This window comes from Ahaetulla prasina, chromosome 3 (assembly GCF_028640845.1).
Source record: "Ahaetulla prasina isolate Xishuangbanna chromosome 3, ASM2864084v1, whole genome shotgun sequence".
NCBI lineage: Eukaryota > Metazoa > Chordata > Lepidosauria > Squamata > Colubridae > Ahaetulla > Ahaetulla prasina.
Window position 1 is genome coordinate 21,084,547 of NC_080541.1, and position 22,679 is coordinate 21,107,225.

The window sequence follows — 22,679 nt, forward strand, 5'->3', positions numbered from 1 at the left end:
ACCTTCTGACAAGCCAAGTCAATGGGGAAGCCAGATTCACTTAATAACCATGTTTATTTATTTATTTATTTGATCATATTTATATACCGCCCTATCTCCCGAAGGACTTATTTATTAGCTTGATAATTCCCTTGAGAACTGAGGCAAGAAAGGTCACCAAATGGGCCAAAACTCACTTAATCACTGTCTCATTTAGCAATGAAAATTGTATGCTCAATTGTGGTCGTAAATCAAGGACTTCTTGTATTTTCAAAAAGCGAATAGCAAGATTTGGGTGCATTGACGTGCACATTTTTTTCAAAACCCGTGTTGTTTTTCTTTGCAATTTTGCTAATGTTGGTGCTTTCTGCAAGTGATTTTCCCTCAACGTATCTATGAGCTTTACTGTCTTATATGCACTTTGTATAGACTTTCGTTAATAATCTTTTTTTTAAAAAAAATTGTTGCATTGCAAACATTGGAAAGGTGCCCATTCAGAATGTTAGCCAAGTTTCAGTTCTTTCCTAACTTCCAATTAAAGACTTAGGAAAGTTCATATTCAAATGCAGACTAAATTAGTTTCTCCTTTCTCCTTGCCAGAAACAAGGTTTAAAACCTGAGATTTTAATTGTTCGGTCTAACAGCTACACAGCTCGTGAATTTAAACGCCAACTTTAAAAAAAGACAATAGATTATCTGAGCTAAAAGGGATTTGAGAAAAGCTTTACTTCCGTCTAGCAGGTGTAGATCAGATAGATCTGCAGTGAAGACAATGGAGGGATATGAAGATTAGATCAAATCATTTCTTTTTCAGTTCAAATATTGGAGGGGGGTGTCGAGGGGAGGGAAAGGATCTGACTCTACTTCATTTTATAATATCAGTCCTCCACTAGACTTCAGACTTCCGTTTGACCTCTTCCGCCACCATTTCTGAAAAGAAAGGAGGGAAGAGTTCCAAAAGCGAACGTTTAAACGCAACCGCAATGTCAAGAGACACATTTGAAGGCAATTATTCTTGCAGCGGTTCTCTATCTTAAGTGCTTCCGAAATGCTGCCAACTAAACCTTCGGCAAATCCACTCTTTTTACCCAAACTGTACAAAAGTCCTTTTGAGTTTAATGAATGTCTGCCTGTCACTGAAGACTACCGCTTTAAATTCCGTTTTTTTGTTTCGTTTTTTTCAAAGGCTTCCATTGATTTTGGCATCAAGGCAGAGAAAAATGTACGCTAAAGGACTCCCTTGAAAGACACAACTTCAATTAAAACGGGGTGTAAATCAAGATGCAGTGTGGGATCTTGCCTCCCAAAAATACTCGCTAAGACTTTGTGTGGCCTTGGTTAAGTGGTTGTACTGAAAATCAAGAATTATTGGGGTCTCAGAAGTTGGCAAAGGGGCACCTTACAGCCTCGTTTCTTGAGAAAATGTTTAAACTTGGTGCTGCAAGAGATTTGTTATAGCTGGATCACTGGGAAACCACCTTTCATATGGAAAGTTAGCTGGTATGGATGCTACAGCCAGGGGTGTGACTGAAAAATTTTAGCAACTGGTTCGCTGCCCAGTTGCTGGGTGGGCGTGACCATGAGGGCGTGGCCTACTCAACCTCCTGCACCAATGGGGGGTGCATTTTCACCATCTCCAGGCTCCGGAGGCTTTCCTTGAGCCTTCCCCAGGCTCCGGAGACCCTCTGGAGGCCGGAAACAGGCCTGTTTCCGGACTTCCAGTAGGCCCGTTTTTTGCCCTCCCCAGGCTCTGGAGGCTTTCCTTGAACTTCCAGGAGGGTGAAAACAGCCTACCTCAGGCTCCAGAAAACCTTCGAAGGCCAGGAACAGGCCTGTTTCATGACTTCCGGAACTTCCGGGAGGCCCATTTTTCGCCCTCCCATAGCCTCCATGTGGGCACTGCACTTACCTGGCATCCAAAAAGGGCCACATGGAGACTCCTGGGACGGGTGGAGGTGGGTGGGGTCAGCTAGCCCTTGCAACTACCGGTTCGGCGAACCAGATGTAAAATTAGCAACCGGTTCTCCCGAACCTGTCTGAATCAGCTGAATCCCACCCCCGGCTAGGGTCGTGCACGGAAAGGAGACATTTCAGCGGTTAACGCTGCAAATTATATCACAGTGGAGATGGTATAATTTTGTGGAAGGACAAGTGATTGAACATCTTCAGTTGACTTTAAAGACCATTAATGACTTAATGCAAGATTAATTATTAGAAATCAGCTATGTTCACCTGAGTTCAGAATTAAACGTTTTTTTCTGGATACCTATAATAAACCGAATCATAAAACAATTAAAAAGGCAGGATTCACACAGCTCACAAAGCCATAGGAAACTAATTAAGGTTAATATAGGTAGTCCTCAATTTATGACTGGTCAATTTAGGACCGTTCAGAGATTTCACTGTCTTGGAATGGGTGCTTTATGGTCTATAATGCACTTTCATCCATCGTAAAATGTCTAACTCCCCACCCCATCCCTGCAGTCATATGTCTACTTTTTAGATAACCACAATTTGCAATTGGTTTGGTTGGCTTTTGTCATTTTTGCCAGTTTCTGACAAAAAAGCCCCTTCAGAAGAATGGATTCACTTTTATTTATTTATTTATTTTTTATTTACATTTATATCCCGCCCTTCTCCGAAGACTCAGGGCGGCTTACAGTGTGTAAGGCAATAGTCTCATTCTATTTGTATATTTACAAAGTCAACTTATTGCCCCCCCAACAATCTGGGTCCTCATTTTACCTACCTTATAAAGGATGGAAGGTTGAGTCAACCTCGGGCCGGGCTTGAACCTGCAGTAATTGCAGGGTGCTGTGTTCTAATAACAGGCTTCTAACAGCCTGAGCTATTACGGCCCTTCTTAATGACCGTGCCATTCGCTTAAAAACCACTCCACAGAATGTTAAAAAAAACAACAGGAGGTCTGGTCACATAGGTGCCTCAATTTATGACCAGATTTCCAGTCTCAGTTGTGGTGGTTATTTGAGGATTACCTATACTTAATGATTTCTCTGAATGATCCAAATCTTTACCAGACCTGATAGTGTTGTGTGAATACAACCCAAGGTTGACTCAGCCTTCCATCCTTTATAAGGTAGGTAAAATGAGGACCCAGATTGTTGGGGAGAAATAAAAGTTGACTTTGTATATAATATACAAATGGATGAAGACTATTGCTTAACACAGTGTAAGCCGTCCTGAGTCTTCGGAGAAGGGCGGGATATAAATTCAAATAATAATAATAATAACCCATGTGTGACAAGCCAGATTTCCTTCACCGTTCTGCCCTAAATCTTCCTTCCCCAGTAAATACTTAAAAACCACTCCACAGAATGTTAAAAAAACAACAGGAGGTCTGGTCACATGGGTGCCTCAATTTTCCTCACAATGTCCAATAAATATGTCCATTATCAGGAAAGTTCCAGGTATCAATGGATTACCTGTACTACTTATACTTAATGATTTCTCTGAATGATCCAAATCTTTACCAGACCTGATAGTGTTGTGTTCCTCAGCCAAAGGTTGGGGACCACTGTTCTCATCCAGGGGTCTCCAACCTTGGCAACTTTAAGACTTGTGGACTTCAACTCCCAGAGTTCCTCAGCCAGCGAGACCCTTATTCTAAACTATAGAAGCTCTAAAAGCATTTCGTAGGAAGAGTTAAATTATTTCTTTCTGCTGGCCATGTTCCCGATATCAACCTTTCCCTGTGGCCACTATGTAATACGACAAATTGTGTTTGATAAGTGCATTCACACAATTAATTTCAGGTCTAGGTTGGCCACTGGAGATCTTATTAGGGACAGATGAAATGTGTGAATCACAGCTTGTCGTGGCAAGTTGATCAGAACCCAAAAGAATATCAGTGGGGGTCTTTATCCCTAGCAGGGGCATAGTTAACAGAAAGATTAAAGAATGCTAAGCAACCCTGATTAATGTACATTTATCTGCATGGCTTATAAGATTCCACTTTATTTGCTTAGGCTTCTGCAGCTGACAAACAAGAGTAGATTGGTTTGCTTTTTGCAATATCATAAGATGTATTCAAAACAGTATCTTGGAATCTTGGATGTCTTAAAATTATGGCATCTATATTTACCCACCTTATTTATAAAAAAAGGATCTAAATTGTAACAAAGTGCTTGTTAGCCAAATTATAGTGTAAGATGATGGCTTACACTATAATATCAGAAATATGTAGCACATAGCAATAGCGCTTAGACTTATATACCGCTTCACAGTGCTTTACAGCCCTCACTAAGCGGTTTACCAAGTCGGCATATTGTCCCCAACAATCTGGGTCCTCATTTTACCCACCTCGGAAGGATGGAAGGCTGAGTCAACCTTGAGCCAGTCAGTATCGAACTCCTGGCAGTGAGCAGTGAGTTAGCCTGCAATAGTGTATTCTAACCACTGCACCACCAGGGCTCATACTAAACAAGAAACAATGGATGGAAACTAATCAAGGAGAGATCCAACTTAGAAATAAGTAGAAATTTCTTGACAGAACAATTAATCAGTGAAATGGCCTGAGGTTTTAAGAAGAAACTGGACAGCCACTTGTCTGAAATGGTATAGGGTCTCCAGCTTGAGTAGGGGGGTGGACTAGATGACCTCCAAGGTCCCTTCTGACTCTGTTATTCTGTATGAACGAGACTGGACCGTGTGTAGTAGGGAGTGAATTCTGTCCACTCTTCTGTATTCTTAATTGAGATTTTCATCAAGGTGATGGCAGGGTTGTAACTGATAAAAGTTTCTTCTCCATCTTCAGAGATAAAAAGATAAAGATTCCGTCGAATTGAGCTCAAGCCTGATAAATTTACATGGATACAACCATATCATTTTGTTGGCAACAATATTAAAGTAATTTACTGTCATTTTCTTTTGAGACTGTTTCTGAACTTCCCAGTCTAAAACCTAGACCCAGGATTTGTTAGTGATCTCCTGTTAAAGAACTGACCAGATCTGTCTGGTTTAGCTTTTCAAGATTAGCCAAGTTACAGAACAGACATAATTATGCACAGCTGACATGTTTAAAATGTCCACTTGCTTCCTGTTCCAGAACTTGTCCAAGAAGTAGAACGGGGTCTTCCTTGGTACCAAATTTGTAACAATCCTTAGTTTACGTCTAGCAGTACGTTTGAACTGAAATTGTTACCAGATCTTTCAAAATCAAAGCTAGTATCTGGGCATGCTCCAAACAAATTGGACATCGACTTCTTGAATTCTCAACCATTTCAGGTGTTGTTTCTGCTGGCTAGGAATTCTAGAAGTTGTGGACATAATATGTCTGGAGACGATGCACTGGAAAAACTGGGCTCATTCTATACAATCACAAACGAAAACATGAATTAAAAGGAAAACAAGACAACGTTGAAGAGATTGGCACAAACATGATTCCTAATAAGAGATTTCACAGCTGCATCGGATATTGCCCGTCTGTAAGATTGACCATCTAAGCTTGCCGTAACTTGGATATACAACAGTTCCTTTGTGTAGTACAAGCTGATTTGTGCTTCTGTAGTTTAGGCTCACCAATGCGCACCCATGGTCTTAAGAGTATATCCATTGAAAAACCCTATTATTAAAGAGGAGAGGAAAGTAAAGGCAAAATTGATCTCTGAGAAAAAGATATGTTTTTATCCCCTCGGATAATGTTGCTTGTGTTTGGACAGGGGCTGGATCCACAACAGTGGAGCATCAGGTCAAAAATCCGCCTCAGGGCTCAATTTCTTCCATCACTTCCATGACGATGGTCCGAGGACCGGTTAAGATGAGGTTGCTCACAGTCCTGTAATCTGCATGGAGAACGTTGAGCCCATTCACAGAAATCACGAACTGACAAACCTAAGAAGAGAAGAAGAAGCAAGCAAAGAAATTCAGTCCTGATGCTGGAGAAAAGCAACAACTTTTTGCTCTGAAAGCAAACTGGGTATGAAGCCTCCCCCCAAAAACTTTCTGCAGCACAAAGACACACCGTGCCAGCAAAACATCTGTTTTAATATGACAGGTCCCAGCACTTTTATCATTATCCATTAACATTTGAATGCCTCCCAGTAATAAAAATTCTAATAAAGATCTTTCAGAGTTTAACACGGGCGATCTGCTAAACTGGAAAGACAGTTTATAGTGGCAAGAGGACAACAGAGGAAAGGCAAGGAATGTGACAGCTCTTGGCATGAAGAGGCAAGATTGCACAATCTGGCTGGAAAAATCCCAAGAGATCTGCTTTAATTTTGCAGAACTTTGGGAGCAAATCTTAACCCAAGTAAGAGCTACCAGGAATGTTAACAGGGAAGGCACTCAACATTTTCCTGTACTGCAAAAAATAAATAAATAAATAAATAAAAATCTGACATCATTCCAATGATTTTGGAATGTTAACTAACTTCCTTAAAGTTACAATTGACTGTGCAGTCTGGGAAGCCAAGATGCAATTCCCACTGCCCAAGATATTTTCAAGTTTCCTTATTAGAGCTGGCTTTTAAAATCTTCCGACTGAAAAACTGTCTATTTTTGAGACTCTTCCTTGGGGTACCTTATAATTACTGAGTGCACAATGGGGTGGGCTGCATTTCCTTTGCACGGTTTAATGATTAGATCTTTTCCTGCCTTTTCCTTCGTGAATCTGTTCGCCCTAGATTTTCTCCACTTACTCTAGGGCAGAATTAGAGTCCCCTATTTGAAAGAAGATAAAAGCTTTGTGTGAATATATCATAGGCTGGTCTTCCTTTTAGCAGTGTCTTAAAATACAACAGAAACTGCTGGGGGTGGGCACGGCAATTTCCTGACAGCTTTCAGTCGTATAGTTCTGATTTTCTGCAGCTCATTTTGATAAACATGCGGGTGAGCAGAAATAATACGGGGCAGGGCCTCGACATTTAAAGCAATGAACAAAGCTTTCTGCAGCATCTGTCAAACTTTGAGGATCCGGGATGTTTCTAAAATCATAGTGTTTCGGCCCTCTTTGCACGTAGCTTTTCCAAATCTATCTTCCTGTCTTGGTTGTGTCTATTTTCTGCAAACATTCCAATCTCTCGGTTCAATGTTCCAGTTGCTGGAACTGGGAACGTCTAATAAAGAGTCTTGCAATATTTGAGGGGCTGCCACAGAGAAGAGAGGGCCAATCTATATTCTCCAAAGCATCTGAAGGCAAGACAGGAAGCAATGGATGAAAGCTTAACAGAGGGAGATCCAACCTAGAACGACGATGAAATTTTCTGCAGAACAATTAATCTGTGAAATGACATGCCACTAGAAGGTGTGGGTGCTCCGTCACTGATTAAATGCTATGATTTCTTTAAGAAGACATGGGACAGCAATTTTTCTGGAATGGTGTAGGGCAAGGGTGTCAAACTCGATTTCATTGAGGGCCACATCACGACTGTGTTTGAACTTGGGGGTGGGGGGGTGGCCAGAGTGGGCGTAGCCAGCTTGACATCACTCGGGCTGGGGACTCGAGCACTCTGCCAGTGAAAACAGGCTCCCTAGCTCCGTTTTTGGCTGCAATGGCCTCCTGTAACCTTCTGCCAGCGAAAACAGAGGGCCCGTGGCCCTCCCAAGCTCCGTTTTCACTGGCAGAGGCATCGCGGGCCAGTCCTTTGCTGTTTCCAGGGCAGCCCCGCGGGCCAGATCTAAGCATCTTGTGGGCCGGATCCGGCTTCCAGGCCTTGAGTTTGACACCCCTGGTGTAGGGTCTTCTGCTTGAGGAGCAGATTGGATAGAAGACTGCGGAGGTCCCTTCCGAGTTTGTTATTCTGTATGATTCAGCAAATATGTTAGCCCCAGAGCAATGACAAAAGAGCCAAGGGGTGTTAATAAAGGCAAGCCCCCAATTCACTTGGCTCAAAGAAGGGGATTACAATTAGTTAGGGGCCCAATCCACCGCTTAAGCTCCATCATTTTTTAATTCCATTTTGCGTTACAGTCATCTGAATTTTTAAATAGGCAAGGCTCTAACTTATTTAATTATAGTGAGCTTCCCCAATATGTCAACATTATCAGAGTAAAAGTATTTTAGGCAGGAACCAAGCGTTGTGCCTTCCATCAGAACATCTTTTGTTTCACACACCCATCTCCAGGAAAAGTCTTTCAGCACACACCACATTTGTGTGAATGTCTCTCACTGCCATCTCATTGGCTAAGGAGTGGGTGGTGTGTGAGAGGGCAACAATCCAGCTCTGGCATAAACAGGAGATTGCAACGCCAGAGAATAAATATTAATCGCTTTCAACCAGCAGGAGTTCAAAGCCCGCTGGTGTCACATTACTGTAGAAACTTTCTAGGAAGTGTTTACTAGAAGCTCCAATTCCATTTGCAGAAGTGAGAAAAACAACACTGTTTATCTGCTGCAGGATTCTTCTGCCTATGTGGCAATGCTCTTTGTGTCGCTTAAGCAAGTGGTGAATCTTAACAAGTTAACAACAATGAGACAAAGAGAGGACCAAGTCATTTATGAAGGTTCTGTAACACTTTACCGAGAGAGAGAGTAAAATCCCCTTTTGAGTCAAATGTGATCCCTGGTGATTTCATGGTTTCTTCACCAGTCGTATAGAAATGGATTGCCACGTCTTTCTTGTAGCCTACAGTCAGTGGATTCCCTGGAGAGCTCACCCATCAAGCAGGAGCCAGATCTGAATTCTGCTTAGCTCCCAAGATGAAGGCTTTCAAAAAGAAAGTCTGTAAAGATTTGCAGTCATCCAGGTCATGGTTGTCCCAAAAGGTGCTTTTTCAGGAGGCAACTGGATTTTCTGGTTTTTCTTTGAAGAGGTTTCGCTTCTTATATTCCTTCAAGACTTGCAAGGAATTGCCAGCTGTCTGCAAGGAATATAAATCCTTCCATTCCCCACCATCCTGTCAGGGCTGAAGAAGCTCCTGGGATGAGAAGCGAAATGTTGCAGCAGTGAAACAAACAAAATGCTAAAAGGTTATGGTATTTATGTAGTTACTTACCAAGCACCTCTAGATTAGATTAAAGTAACCAAAAATATCTTTACCATTCCCCCAAGGCATGTCACAACTTTTGAGCACCCCTAATGTTTGGAGATGGAAAGCTGAAAAATTTGACACGATCCAACTGCAGCAGCATGTCACACAAAAAAATGAGGACTGTGTGACTTTTGCAGCATGATATTGCATTGTTGTTTTCGTCATGTACAGTGCCTACCGACACAACTGTCGGAACCTCAAATAATTGGACACTGTCTTGTTGAGGAAGGCCAGCTAAAATGAATCAGGACTGGTCTAGTTCCAACATGAGACACAGAGGCTACATTGTGGCCTGAAAGCTCCTGAGATGGGAACACCTAAAAAGCTGGCTGAGATGCCATGTTTGTTGGCAACTTATTATCCTCACGGTGGAAGGGGGGAAAAAGGAGACTCCAGAACCTTAATTAGGTTAACCTCTGAATTTCAGCATCCAAATTTCCCACCAAGAGCTGCTGAACTTTAAAGGCTATTTTAAGTTGCCAGCAAATGCTCTGAAGGGGGAAGAGGTCACAGCTGTGCGGTCGGGCAGTGTGTGCACACACGGCAACAGGAATTGGGCTTCTGCCCAGACTGGAAATTTGCAAGCTAAATCAACACACAAGGAAAACCTTGTTGCTCTGCTGGCAGCCCAGGCTGAAGCAGCCTCACCACTACTTAAATGGGCCCAGCTGCTGGGGCTCAGCATGCCTCTCCCGGGCCTTTCCATCCAAGACCTTTATCCTAGGTGCCCGTCAAGGACCTTCAGCAAAACAGGCTCCGAGACCTCTTATTGGAAATAGTCATCTCTCAGAATAACAGAAGGGTCCTTGGAGGTCTCCTAGTTCAACCTCCAGCTCAGGCAGGATGCTCCGCACTATTTCAGACAAATGATTGTCCAATCTCTTCTTGAAAACCTCCAGTGATGGAGCAACCACAACTTCTGGAGGCAGGTCGTTCCATTGATTAACTGTCAGGAAATTTCTCCTTAGTTCTAGGTTGCTTGTCTCCTTGATAAGTTTCCACCCATTGCTTCTTGTCCTGCCTTCAGGTGCTTTGGAGAATAGCTTGACTTCCTCTTCTTTATGGCAGCCCCTTAGATATTGGAACACAGCTATCATCTCACCCCTAGTACTTATTTTCATTAAACTAGACATACACAGTTCCTGCAACCGTTCTTCATATGTTTTAGTCTCCAGTCCCCTAATCATCTGTTGCCCTTATTTGCACTCTTTCTAGAATCATAACAACCTTTTCATAGTGTGGCAACCAAAACTGGATGCAGTATTCCAAATGTGGCCTTACCAAGGCATTACAAAGCGGTACTAAGTCTTCACATTATCTTGATTCTGTCCCTCTGTTTATGCAACCAAGGATTGTGTTGGCTTTTTTGACAGCTGCAGCACATTTACACATTGAAAGAAGCTGGTTTTTATTTTTTTTAATCTCCCCCCTAAACTAAGACGAGTTGGTTTGAGATAGATATGGGTAGCTGTGACCTGCAAATTATTTACAATCTTCACAGTTGGTCTGCAAAGTGCAGTCAAGAAAAGTTGGGAGTCGCAATGATGTGATCGAAGATCTCCCTGTTTTTATGTATGATCCTTTGTAGATCACTCTGTCACATCCAGGGGTGGGATTCAGCCAGTTCAGACCAGTTCGGGTGAACTGGATGCTAATTTTACATCTGGTGCACCGAAGCGGTAGTTGCAAGGACTGGCTGGCCCTGCCCACCCTGCCCCTCCCTTCCCAGGAGTCTCCACGTGGCCCATTTTGGATGCCAGGTAAGTGGAGCACCCGCACGGAGGCTCTGGGAGAGTGAAAAATGGGCCTCCGGGAAGCAGCCTCCGGAGGATTGAGGAAAGACTCCAGAGCCTGGGAAAGGCGAAAAATGGGCCTCCCAGAAGTATGGAAACGCCTCTGGAGGGCCTTCGGAGCCCAGGGGAAGCTGTTTTCACCCTCCCGGAGGCTTGAGTTAAACCTCCAGAGCCTGGAAACACATTATGACTTTATGGTGGCCAAACCATGCCTTTCTCTGATTTACACTTTGGCAGCAGCATGGGTTTGGTAGTCCCAATACAACTGGAAGGCACCTGTTTGGTGAAAAGGGGTTTCCTCATTTTCCCATCTGCTATTGCTTCCCCTGCTTTCTTTGGTTCTTTGTATATCAATGATAGCAAATCTATGGCTGGAAAATCCATTTGGACAAAACAGTCTGGGAAAAGTCTTGTTGACAGGTGGAATTCCAAAACTAATTTCCCCCTTTTCTGGCTGAGTCTACACAGTTCACTCCAAACTAAACCAAACTAACAAACCACAGCTTAGCTTACGGAATCTAATTGCTGTGGCTTGTACAGCATGTTTTCTAGGTTAGTGTGTTGTGTCAATCCAGCCAATTTATTATATTCAGCCAACTATGGCTGTGGAAGATGAGAAGGTCTATATGCTTGTGGGAAGCCACCCCCTCCCAGAAGAATGAAATATTTTAGGAAATATTAAAAGGGCAGAATAATATATTTCCCTGGATGAGAAATGGAGAAACATGTTTTTTTAGAGGCAGGAAGCAGACTCACTCTTAATAACAACAACAACAACAACAACAACAACAACAGAGTTGGAAGGGACCTTGCAGGTCTTCTAGTCCAACCCCCTGCCCAGACAGGAAACCCTACACCATTTCAGACAAATGGTTATCCAACATTTTCTTTAAAATTTCCAGTGTAATTTCTGCAGGCAAGTTGTTCCACTGATTAATTGTTCTAACTGTTAGGAAATTTCTCCTTTGTTCTAAGTTGCTTCTCTCCTTGATTAGTTTCCACCCATTGCTTCTTGTTCCACCCTCAGGTGCTTTGGAGAATAGTTTGACTCCCTCTTCTTTGTGGCAACCCCTGAGATATTGGAACACTGCTATCATGTCTTCCCTAGTCCTTCTTTTCATTAAACTAGACATACCGAGTTCCTGCAACCGTTCTTCATATGTTTTAGCCTCCTGTCCCCTAATCATCTTTGTTGCTCTTCTCTGCACTCTTTCTAGAGTGTTAATAACTGCCACTTTCTTAATAGCTCTCAGCAGATATCAGCACTTAAAAGATAAAGAGATAGATAGCTCTAGTCATAAGCAAATTCCCTGCAGCAAGGTCTGAACAAAGATAGGGTTAGCCCCCAGCCACAACAGGAATTGCCCAACAAGCCCCTTCATTGCATCAGCCCAAACTTCAACCAAATAATAAATCAGATAAACTCCTAAGATTTGTACATGGCACCATGGGAATCTGACAACAGCTGAAAGAATACATGTTCTTGCACAGGAACAGGAAGCTCAAATTCAAAGCCCAAGAGAAGGTACAAAAACCCCTCACTCTCAATTCCATGTGGTCAGCTGCCCAGAACCACAAACCACCATGTGGTTCTGCTTCATCATTAAACCATTTTTCCAATCAGCCTCCATGTTTCCAGTGTCTTTCTCCCGGCTTGGACCTGGACCTAGATATTTCTTCCAATGAATGGACCTCCAAACTCCCTTCTAACCATATTATTCTATGGTCTGTGTTCTAACTTCCAGCTGGATCCAGAAGGCCTTACTACAATGGTTTGTTGGAAAGAGCTGCAAATGTTTGCCAATTTTTATCTCGGGGTCAGTATTCTTGTTCCACCCTCAGGTGCTTTGGAGAATAGTTTGACTCCCTCTTCTTTGTGGCAACCCCTGAAACTTCATTTCAAGTCTTGAGATACAAAGCCCAAATGTGTTAAGTTCTTAAGTGCACCAAAGAAAGTTGTCACTTCCCATCAAACTGATTTCATGCTCCTGTAAATCTGGTAGCAAACTGCCAGAGGATCTTTTCAAATTTCTTTAAAGAATGATCTCCAAAACCCAAGAAAAATACAATTATTTCTAAGCAAATTCAGTGGTGGGTTGCTACCGGTTTGCCCCAGATTGGGTGAACCGGTAACGGCAGAGGGAGGCTCTGTCCACCCACCCAGGCGCGCATGCACAGAAGCGAACCGGTAGCAAATTAAATTGAAACCCACTACTGAGTACATTCCTTTATCGTCCTTCACCTGCAGACAGAAATCTTGCCAAAACTAAAGCAACAGAATACATCATTAGAGATGTATTCTGAGAATTGCTAGGGAGGATCCACCTTAACTCTCTTTCACCCAACCAAAACTATCTAAATTTCGCTCTCTCTTGGTCCTCTGGAATGAAGCCCCTCCTTCCTGGGAATCCAGACTACATTCCACCCCAAAGAACTGTCTGCTGATTATTTTGGTGTTAGAGAATGTATTGATTTGTTAGATTCCCTTCTTCCTTCAGAAACTCACAGAGACTTGCACAAAGATTTTCTTTCATTAATTCCCACACCCACCTGCAAGTCAGGTTGGGTTGAAAGAAAATGAGTAGCCCAATAGAGTAGTAAATGTCTGGAACACTCTACCTGATCTTCTAATCCCCATACCTTTTACCTTAAACTGTCTACCGTGGACCTTTCATGTTTCTTAAGAGGTCCCTAAGGGGGCGTGCATAAGCGCACCAGCGTGCCTACCGTCCCTGTCCTACTGTCCCCACTTATATGTACTCATTTTATGTGTTTATGACGATGTTTTTCTTATTTGTATCAAAAAATTTTCATGTGTCCATGTCTGTGTCTGTACTGTCACTCGTTTCCTTGTACTTGTTGAAAAATAAATGAATAAATTAAAGAAAAATAAATAAATAAATGAATATCAGCCAGCCAGTTTCCTGAAAATGGGTTCCAATCTGATCCATCCATTTAATCCCAGGGCAGGGGTGAAATGCTCCTGGTTCGGACCGAATCGCCCGATCTGGTAGCGATGGCGGCAGGTGGTTCAGAGAACCGGTAGCAAAAATCCCTGCTCCCCCCACATGCCCAGCTGAGCCATGCGATCATCAGTTTTGTTTTTTTTTACTTTTAAAAGCATTTTTTCTTCGGCCAAAAAAACACTTTTAAAAGTAAAAAAAAAGCCTCTGATAATCAGGCAACTCAGCTGGGATTGTCAGAACCATAAAAAAATGCTTTTAAAAGGCTCCTCTGGCAATCCCAGCTGAGTTGCCTGATCATCAGAGACTTTTAAAAGCACTTTTTACAACCTCTTCGGCCGAAGAGGTTGTAGAAAAAATGCTTTTAAAAGTTTAAAAAAAAAAGTTGGTCATGCTTATCCAGTCACATTACCCCACCACCACTATGTCACGCCCACACAACCGGTAGTAACAAATTTTACATTTCACCCCTGCCCCAGGGGTGTATGCAGAGGGAGGGAATGGGGAAAAAAGTCAAGATGAGGGCCATGGAGGTGTAGTCCCTCCCCTTTTATAGCCCATATCAAAAGGGGGTGTGGCTTCGATCACATGGTCACAGCTGCCATCTTGACATTTTACCCTCTAGTACCCACAGATGCTTTGTTAACCACTTTACTATTCAGTTCAACGTGACTGACTGTTGAGAATTATTTCAATACAATCTTCATAACCTTTCCCAATATTTCAAGCAGCAGGCTAACTTAAAAGGTTTTGTGCCATTGGGAACTTTAGGATCCAAACCTTAAAAGTTATTTAAGATTAAGATGTACCATTCCTTTCCAAGTTATTAAGGAATATATAAAATCCTTCTTTGGCCTTGGGAGATAGGAACACTGAAAATACAACGAGCAACTTTAACCGATTGCCATCTGCATGAAATTGACATTTTACTGTTCTGCAATTCTCTTTTGATAGTGCATTTCAAAATTATGATTATTATGGGGTTACACTTGAAGTAAATTACAGATAACGAGCAACCTTGAATGCAGTGAAATAATCAGCTGGCGTTGGGTAACCAAATCAGATTGGGAGGTCGTGACTTCTAAAAACAATTTGCTTAAAGTGCTGGCATCAATTTAATTTAATTAACAGTTAGGAAAATAATGAACACTGCTGGAAAGGTAGAAGGTCATGTGAGATATATTCCATAAGATGCTAAAATGACCCTGTATAAAATAACTATTTTGCCCAGAATGGTTTCTGGAGGTAATTGGAAAATGTGTGTGTGAGATAAATCAGGAACAGCTAGGAACAAAAAAAATAATTTAGAAGGCATATATTTTCTGCCAAGGCGCCTGCCCTCTGGAATAACATCCTCCTATCAGAGATAGTACAGCTCCCACCCTGCAGCTGTTCTGCAGGTTTTTAAAACCTGGCTCTGCTCCCAGGCCTGGGCTTAAGTGGCTGTCAAGCCTCTGATAATTTGTTCGGGATGTACACTTCTTTCTTCTTTCATTTACTGTTTCCTAGTTTTGGAGATATTAAGTTGCCCAGAGTTCTTGGGAGTTAGGCAGCCTCTAGATCAGGGGTGTCAAACTCAAGGCCCAGGAGCTGGATCCAGCCCATGGGGTGCTTAGATCTGGCCCATGGGGCTGCGTGGAAACAGTGAAGGACCGCCCTGCGGTGCCTCACTTGAGACGGCTGCATACGGTCCTCCCAAGCTCCGTTTTCACTGGCAGAGGGGTGCAGAAAGCCATCGTAGCCAAAAACAGAGCTCATGAGGGCCATGGGTGGCATTCCCAAGTTCCTTTTTTACTGGCAGAAGGTGGCAGGAGGTCGTCGCAGACAAAAACGGAGCTTGGGAGCCCGTTTTTGCTGGCAGAGTGCTAGGGTCATCACATGTGCCCTTGACTCGAGTCAGGGTGAAATGTAAAATTTGTTACTACCGGTTCGGTGGGCGTGGCTTGGTGGGGGGGTAATGTGACTGGATGGTTGTGGCCAACTTTTTATTTTTATTTTTAAAAGCATTTTTTTCTACAACCTCTGCGGCCAAAGAGGTTGTAAAAATGTTTTTAAAAGCCTGTGATGATCAGGCAACTCAGCTGGGATCGCCAGAAGAAAAAAAGGTTTTAAAGGGTTCTGACGAACCCAGCTGAGCCGCACCATCATCAGAGGCTTTTTTTTTTACTTTTAAAAGCTTTTTTTCAGCAGAAGAAAAAATGCTTTTAAAAGTTAAAAAAAAACAACCTCTGATGATCGTGTAGCTCAGCTGGGCATCAGCGGGGGTGGGGGGCTGGGGGAGGGATTTTTGCTACCGGTTCTCCAAACCATCCGCCAACCAATCCGGTCCAAACCGGGAGCATTTCACCCCTGACCCGAGTGATGTCGAGCTAGCCACGCCCACCCTGGTCCCCCTGAGGTCAAACACAACCCTGATGTGGCCCTCAATGAAATAAGAGTTTGACACCCCTGCTCTCAATCCAACAAATGAATAAACTTAGGAGAGAGTTAGGGTGGGATGAAGCTGGCGAGACCCCTTTACAAGAAAAAGATGAGAAGATTTAAGAACTAAAGGCAATGGCAAAAGTGATGAATGGGTTTGGGAGAGGTGACAAGAAGAAGTTGCGAGGAGAAAAAAATTTGGAGGAGCAGCATGAGGAAAGGAGTCTGAAAACGCCCTGAAACAGCACCATTTGCATCATTGAAATAGTAATTTGCATGATATCGTTTCAGGTAGTCCTCGATTTATGACCACAACTGAGCCCAATATTTCTGCTGCTAAGTGCAACACTTGTTAAGTGAGCTTTGCCCCGTTTTACGGCCTTTCTTGCCACAGTTGTTAAGTGAATCACTACAGTGGTTAGGTTAGTGACATAGTTGTTAAATAAATCTGGCTTCCCTATCGACTTTGATTGATCGTAGGTTGCAAAAAGTGGTCGTATCACCCCAGGACACTGCAACCATCATAAATATGAGTCAGTTGCCAAGTGGCCGAATTTTGATCATATTGCAACGGTCGTTAAGTGTGAAAAACAGTTATAAGTCACTTTTTTCGATGCTGTTGTAACTTTGAACGGTCACTAAATGAATTGTTTTAAGTCAAGGACTAAAGGTAAAGGTAAAGGTTCCCCTCGCACATACATGCTAGTTGTTCCTGACTCTAGGGGGCGGTGCTCATCTCCGTTTCAAAGCCGAAGAGCCAGCGCTGTCCAAAGACGTCTCCGTGGTCATGTGGCCGGCATGTGTCAACGCCAAAGGCGCACGGAACGCTGTTACCTTCCCACCAGAGGTGGTCCCTATTTTTTCTACTTGCATTTTTACGTGTTTTCGAAACTGCTAGGTTGGCAGAAGCTGGGACAAGTAACGGGAGCTCACCCCGTTACACGGCACCACTAGGGATTCGAACCGCTGATCTGCTGACCTTTCGATCGACAAGCTCAACGTCCTAGCCCCTGAGCCACCGTGTCCCTTAAGTCAAGGACTACCCAAATCAAATAACTGGATGCAAAGAATGGAATTTGCATCATTCAAACAATGACGTCAACTTACATGTTATACAATTTTCTCCATGGTGTAAAGACATTTTAGAACAAGAGGTGTTTTTTTTTTTAAAAAAATCATTTTTCCTGCCACCTTGTAAAAAAAGCAAAATGCAGCTCTGGCTTTGTCATGTGTGTGTTCTTTCCACCTTTACATAGCAACAATTTTTCAAATCTTTCCTGCTGAGTTGTAGGGCAAACTCTTGCCCTAGGCATTGGTTCTACGTGATGCAAACACAACAGGAGCGCAAGGTGTGAGCCGGTGAAGAGAACAAAGATTGCAATTTCCCCCAACAAAGGTTGCAGGAATTGGGATTGTCTAGTCTAATGAAAAAAAGAACCAGGGGTGACATGAGAGCAGTGTTCCAATATCTGAGGGGCTGCCACAACGAAAAGGGGTGTGTGTGTCAAGCTATTCTCCAAAGCACCTGAGGGCAGGACAAGAAGCAAAGGGTGGAAACTAATCAAGGAGAGAAGCAACCTAGAACTAAGGAGGAATTTCTTGACAGTTAAGAACAATTAATTAATGGAACCACTTGTCTTCAGGAGTTCTGGATGCTCCAACACTTAAGAAGAGATTGGACAATCATTTGTCTGAAATGGTATAGGGCCGTGATGGCGAAACTTTGACGTTCCTGCATGCTGGCCTGTGTGCCGGAAGTGGCTCTCGAGGTATGCACAGCCCCACTGGCCTTCGCGCACACGGGAGCACCGATACCCGGAACAGCAGCGGTCCATTGCGCATGCGCGAGCCGGCACCCAAACACCCGGAAACCGGGATGGAAGTGCGCCTGCCAAACAGCTGGCCATCGCGCATGCACGCAATGTCAACCCAGAAGTTCAGTTGCTGGCCCGCGCATGTGTGCCAGAACACCAGTCTTCCAGGTTCCGCTGCTCCCACGCGCGCAATGGCTGACCGGCACGCGTGTGATCACAGGAATGCAGAAGAGGAGCCTGCAAGGATGCGCATTCTTCACGGGACGGTTTCGCGTGCTGCTTCCGGCACGCGTGCCATGGGTTCGCCGACACTGGTATAGGGTCTCCTGCTTGGGCAGGGGGTTGAACTAGATTACAGTGGCCCCCAGCTTTTTGGGCACCAGGGACCAGTTCCCTGGAGAGAGTTTTTTTTTGTGGATCGGAGGAGATGTGGTTTCATGTGCTGCCTGCATCCCGCAGATGGGGCTTCGTTTGTTTGCATGGCCTGGTTTTTGGCATGCCACGGCCCAGTGCCAGTCTATGGACCGGAGATTGGGGACCCCTGGACTAGAAGATCTCCAAGGTCCCTTTGAACTCTGTTATGCTGTTAAAAGGCGACGAGCAAAATCCTGCAGAAATATGCCAGCCTCTGAGGGCATCTCAAAGCAGAGCAGACAAGCTGGTGTGGGTGCCAAGGGCACTTGCAGAATGCAAAGGTTAAATGTGGGCTGTGGTTAAATTCTTGCCCTTTTCGTTGTCGCCAAGTCTTCTCCGTCTTGTCTTTTGGTGAGAGGTTCCAGGCTAATCTAAGCAGGAGCATTTCATTAAAGGAAGAAAATAATTGTCGTGTCCCACTCCTCTGCTGACGGCCGGGTCGGGGAAGTCCGTATCAAGCATGCCTCTGTAGCTCTGCCAAAGTCCTATCAGAGTTCTCAAGGCAGGCAGGAGACCAGGAAGTGACTCCAGCAATCCAAGTTAGACTTTGCCTGACTCAGAGAATTCCAGAAAGCAGATCCTTTATATAGGCCATGGGGTGTGGCTCCATGACTCAGCACTTATCCAGGCCTGCCCCTCCCTTCCTTTTGCTGACGTCGCCTCTCAATTCTCCGGAAGCGAGGATCTCTCCAGCCTCCAGCTGTTGGTAATCTGGCTTCACATTCTTCAGGCTCACATGCTGTGGGGGAGGGGTTTAGTTGCTCCGTTTGCCTGGGCATGGTGCCAGGACTGGGGGCTGAAGGCACGTCAGGCCCTTCGCCTTGCTCGGCCTGTCCGAGCATGGTGCCAGGGCTGGGGCCTGGAGGCATGCCAGGACATTCTTCCGAACTATCAGCGTCCGGCAGGAGATAAGAGGGGCCCTGCTGCGGCAGGGGGAGCGGGCGAGACACAACAATAATGTCTTCACCACTGGGGTCTGTTACAGATAGTCCTTAAGTTACATTCACATCTGAGCTTCTAATTTCCACTGCTAAGCAAGGCAGTTGTTATGCGAGTTGTGTCCCATTTTACGTCCTTTCTTGCTGCAGTTGTTAAGTGAATCACTGCTGCTGTTAAGTGAATCCTGCAACCCTTAAACAAATCTGGCTTCTCCCATTGACTCTGCTTATCGGTAGCTGGCTGGGAAGATTACAAATGGCAGTCACATGACCCCCAAGGATACTGCAGCTGGTTGGTTGCCAAGGACCCAAATTTTGATCATGTGACCGTGAAGATGCTATAATGGTCCCAAGTGTGAAAAACAGTCATAATTCTTTTTTCTTTCAGTGCCATTGTAACTTTGAATGATTACTAAATGAATGGTTGTAAATCCAGAACTACCTGCAGGGAGTGTGTTTATGGTCCTTATTTAAAATGAGCCATGGTGGCGCAGTGGTTAGAATGCAGTACTGCAGGCTACTTCTGCTGACTGCCAGCTGCCTGCTTTTTTGGCAGTTGACATTATTTTATAGAGTATAAACTTTACGGAATAAACCAAATTGGCACAGAAGAAGCAAAACCAGCTCTGGATTTCCCGCGCAAAAGCAAGCCCAGTTAATTCCCTCTTACCCTACAGGCCACCCGCAGTCTGTTACATCCACCAATCACTTCTGTTCATTTTGTTATGGGAACCAGCCAGCCACGCTGGGGCATCTACTTGGGGTGTCCTTGAGAGGGGAGCAATGTCTCATGGGAACCGACCATGCTTGGATGCCATTCCCCCCACCCTTGCATTCCATTCCAATCCCTCCCTTTTCTTTGTCAAGTTGCAAGTGAAGTGAAATATAAGTGAAAGTGTGAGTCAGTCTTGACAACCGTCATATAGGGCTGTTTTCATACAAGTGATATGGAAGTTCGGGGCTGGGGTTATCTCAGTTGAAATGGTCCAAAAACCTGTCCCTCCCCGATCCCAACACCCCAACCCCATTAAAACATTTAATTGCATTGGTTCAAGGTACCTTCATTCCTGATGCAGCTGCCGGTCCACTGGGATCCACGGCTTGCACGTGGCAGGGCTTGCTCCCTCGGACCACAAATCCCCACCCAACAGCATCACCTATGATCTTAAAGGAAAAATAGAAGATGGCCAGGTTGAATCTTGTTAATAATCTTTAAACAAAGAAATGGCATTTGATGTTAAGGAAGGAAGGAAGGAAGGAAGGAAGGAAGGAAGGAAGGAAGGAAGGAAGGAAGGAAGGAAGGAAGGAAGGAAGAAAGGTAGGTTCGGTGAATATGAAGATGTTCCAACTCTTATTTTGATGACAGATCACAATAAAATCCTAACGACAGAGTAAGCATAACTCATTTTTTAGCCACTGCTTTCTTTAAACATTACATTCATCTACCTTTTAAAAAAAAAAGTCACCCACCCACTCAACTTGTCTCTACACTGTGGAGTAATGCTCCTCCCCCCTGCTTTGGGCCAGCAAAACAACAACAATGTAAGGTGAACAGTTTGTGAAGGAGCCCTTATTAACTCATATATAGTTTTTTTCTAAATCTGCATTCCAAGAAGTATCAAGAAAGCACAGCTTAATTGTAGGTAATTTTGGTAATTTTGCTCCCAACAGAGCAAAAAACAGAACTAATCTGAAGCATTTATTCTGTATCGACTATAGCCATGATGGTGAACCTATGGCACACATGCCCAAAGGGGCACGTGAAGCCATGTCACCTGGTACGCACGTTATCGCCTCTTTGTCTTCCAGGTTTCTGGCGCACATGCGCACGCAATGATCAGCTTTCCTTTGCGTGCGTAGCAGTGCCAAAAACCAGTGTGCACATGTGTGCCAGCCAGATGATTATCGGGTGCACATGCGCGCCAGAACCTGGAAGTTCAGCTTTTTTGGAGCACTATCCCTTCATATGTGTGGCAGTGCCAAAAACCAGCCTGCACATGCACGCCGGCCACCTGATCATCAGGCACGCATGTGCGCTAGAAACCGGAAGTTTGTCTTTTTCGGAGTGTGGCCCTGACAAGTGCGCACACGCGTGTGCAAAGTTTCTGTGCAACCTTTTTGGCACTCAATGCCAAAAAAGTTCACCATCACTGGACTATAGGTTAGTTTATACGCTATGTTGCTCGGAAAATAGCAATAGCAATAACACTTAAACTTATATACAGCTTCACAGTGCTTTATAGCCCTCTCTAAGTAGTTTATAAAGTCAGCATATTGCCTCCAACAATCTGGGTCCTCATTTTACTGACTTCAGAAGGATGGAAGGCTGAGTCCACCTTGAGCCGGTAAGAATCGAACTGCAGGCAGAAGTAGCAGTACTGCACCACCATGGCTCATACAGTGTTTTCATATAAAACGCATATAAAGTGTTTCTTCTAAATTGCAAAGCATCTCATGTTCAACATTTTTCTAGACATATGTGTTTAAATGCACATGGGTACGTGTATAGTATAATATATGTGCATATGTGTGTGTCTACCTACACATCTGCATATGTATCTACTGTATCTGTATATAGATTATGACCATAATTGAGTAGAAATTGCGTTCGTAAGTCATGATAAAGTGGATCATCAAGTGACTGGACCCAATTATATCTCCTTTTTTTGCAGTGGTCATTAAGTGAACCCCATGGTCATTATGTGAAGCCATTGTTCACTATGGGCTGGTTTTTCCCAGAAATGGGAAGTAAATGGTAGTTTCCGGCAAAACTGTCAAAAATCATGATCCCACAACTATGAAACACTACAAATGACCATAAATGGGGCTGGCTGCTAAGTAGTCAAAAATGTGCTCACATGACCATGGGGTAGGGTAACTTACGGGACCGCCTGCTGTTACCTTGTGCCTCCCACCGACCCATACGCTCACACAGAGAGGGCCTTCTCAGGGTGCCGTCCGCCAAGCAATGTCGGCTGGCGGCTCCCAGGGGAAGGGCCTTCTCTGTTGGAGCTCCTACGCTCTGGAATGAACTTCCCCCCGGTTTATGTCAATTGCCTGATCTTCGGACCTTTCGGCGTGAGCTGAAAACGCACCTATTTATCCAAGCGGAACTGGATTGAAATTTTATTGGGGTATTTATGTTTTAAGATTTTATATGGTTTTAAAATTTTGGCCACATTATAATATTTCTTTTTAACTTCTTTTTAATGTTTATATATTGAATTTTTACTTGGCTGTACACCGCCCTGAGTCCTCCGGGAGAAGGGCGGTATAAAAATCAAAATAAATAAATAAATAAATAAATAAATAACGTTGGAATTATAAAACCAGGTTGTAAGTCCCTTTGGAGGGTCCGTCATAATG

At 43.9% G+C, this 22,679-nt stretch overlaps 1 protein-coding gene and 1 long non-coding RNA gene across 3 annotated transcripts in view; both read right to left on the bottom strand.

Annotated features, from left to right (window-relative positions):
- Positions 1-437: 437 nt before the first annotated feature.
- Positions 438-3,500, bottom strand: LOC131196418 (uncharacterized). Its single transcript, XR_009154720.1, has 2 exons — positions 3,423-3,500; positions 438-2,975 (listed from the first exon to the last, which is right to left on the bottom strand). It is a non-coding gene; the product is annotated as an uncharacterized LOC131196418 (long non-coding RNA).
- A 434-nt stretch (positions 3,501-3,934) lies between these two features.
- The window catches only part of DEPTOR (DEP domain containing MTOR interacting protein), a 107,343-nt gene continuing 88,598 nt past the window's right edge, over positions 3,935-22,679 (bottom strand). For both annotated transcript variants that reach the window (XM_058179210.1, XM_058179211.1), the window contains exons 9-10: positions 20,373-20,477; positions 3,935-5,829 (exon numbers count right to left, since the gene is read on the bottom strand). In XM_058179210.1, coding sequence (XP_058035193.1) covers positions 5,701-5,829; positions 20,373-20,477 — 234 coding nt within the window. In that variant the 3' untranslated portion in view covers positions 3,935-5,700. The remainder of the gene's footprint in view (positions 5,830-20,372; positions 20,478-22,679) is intronic.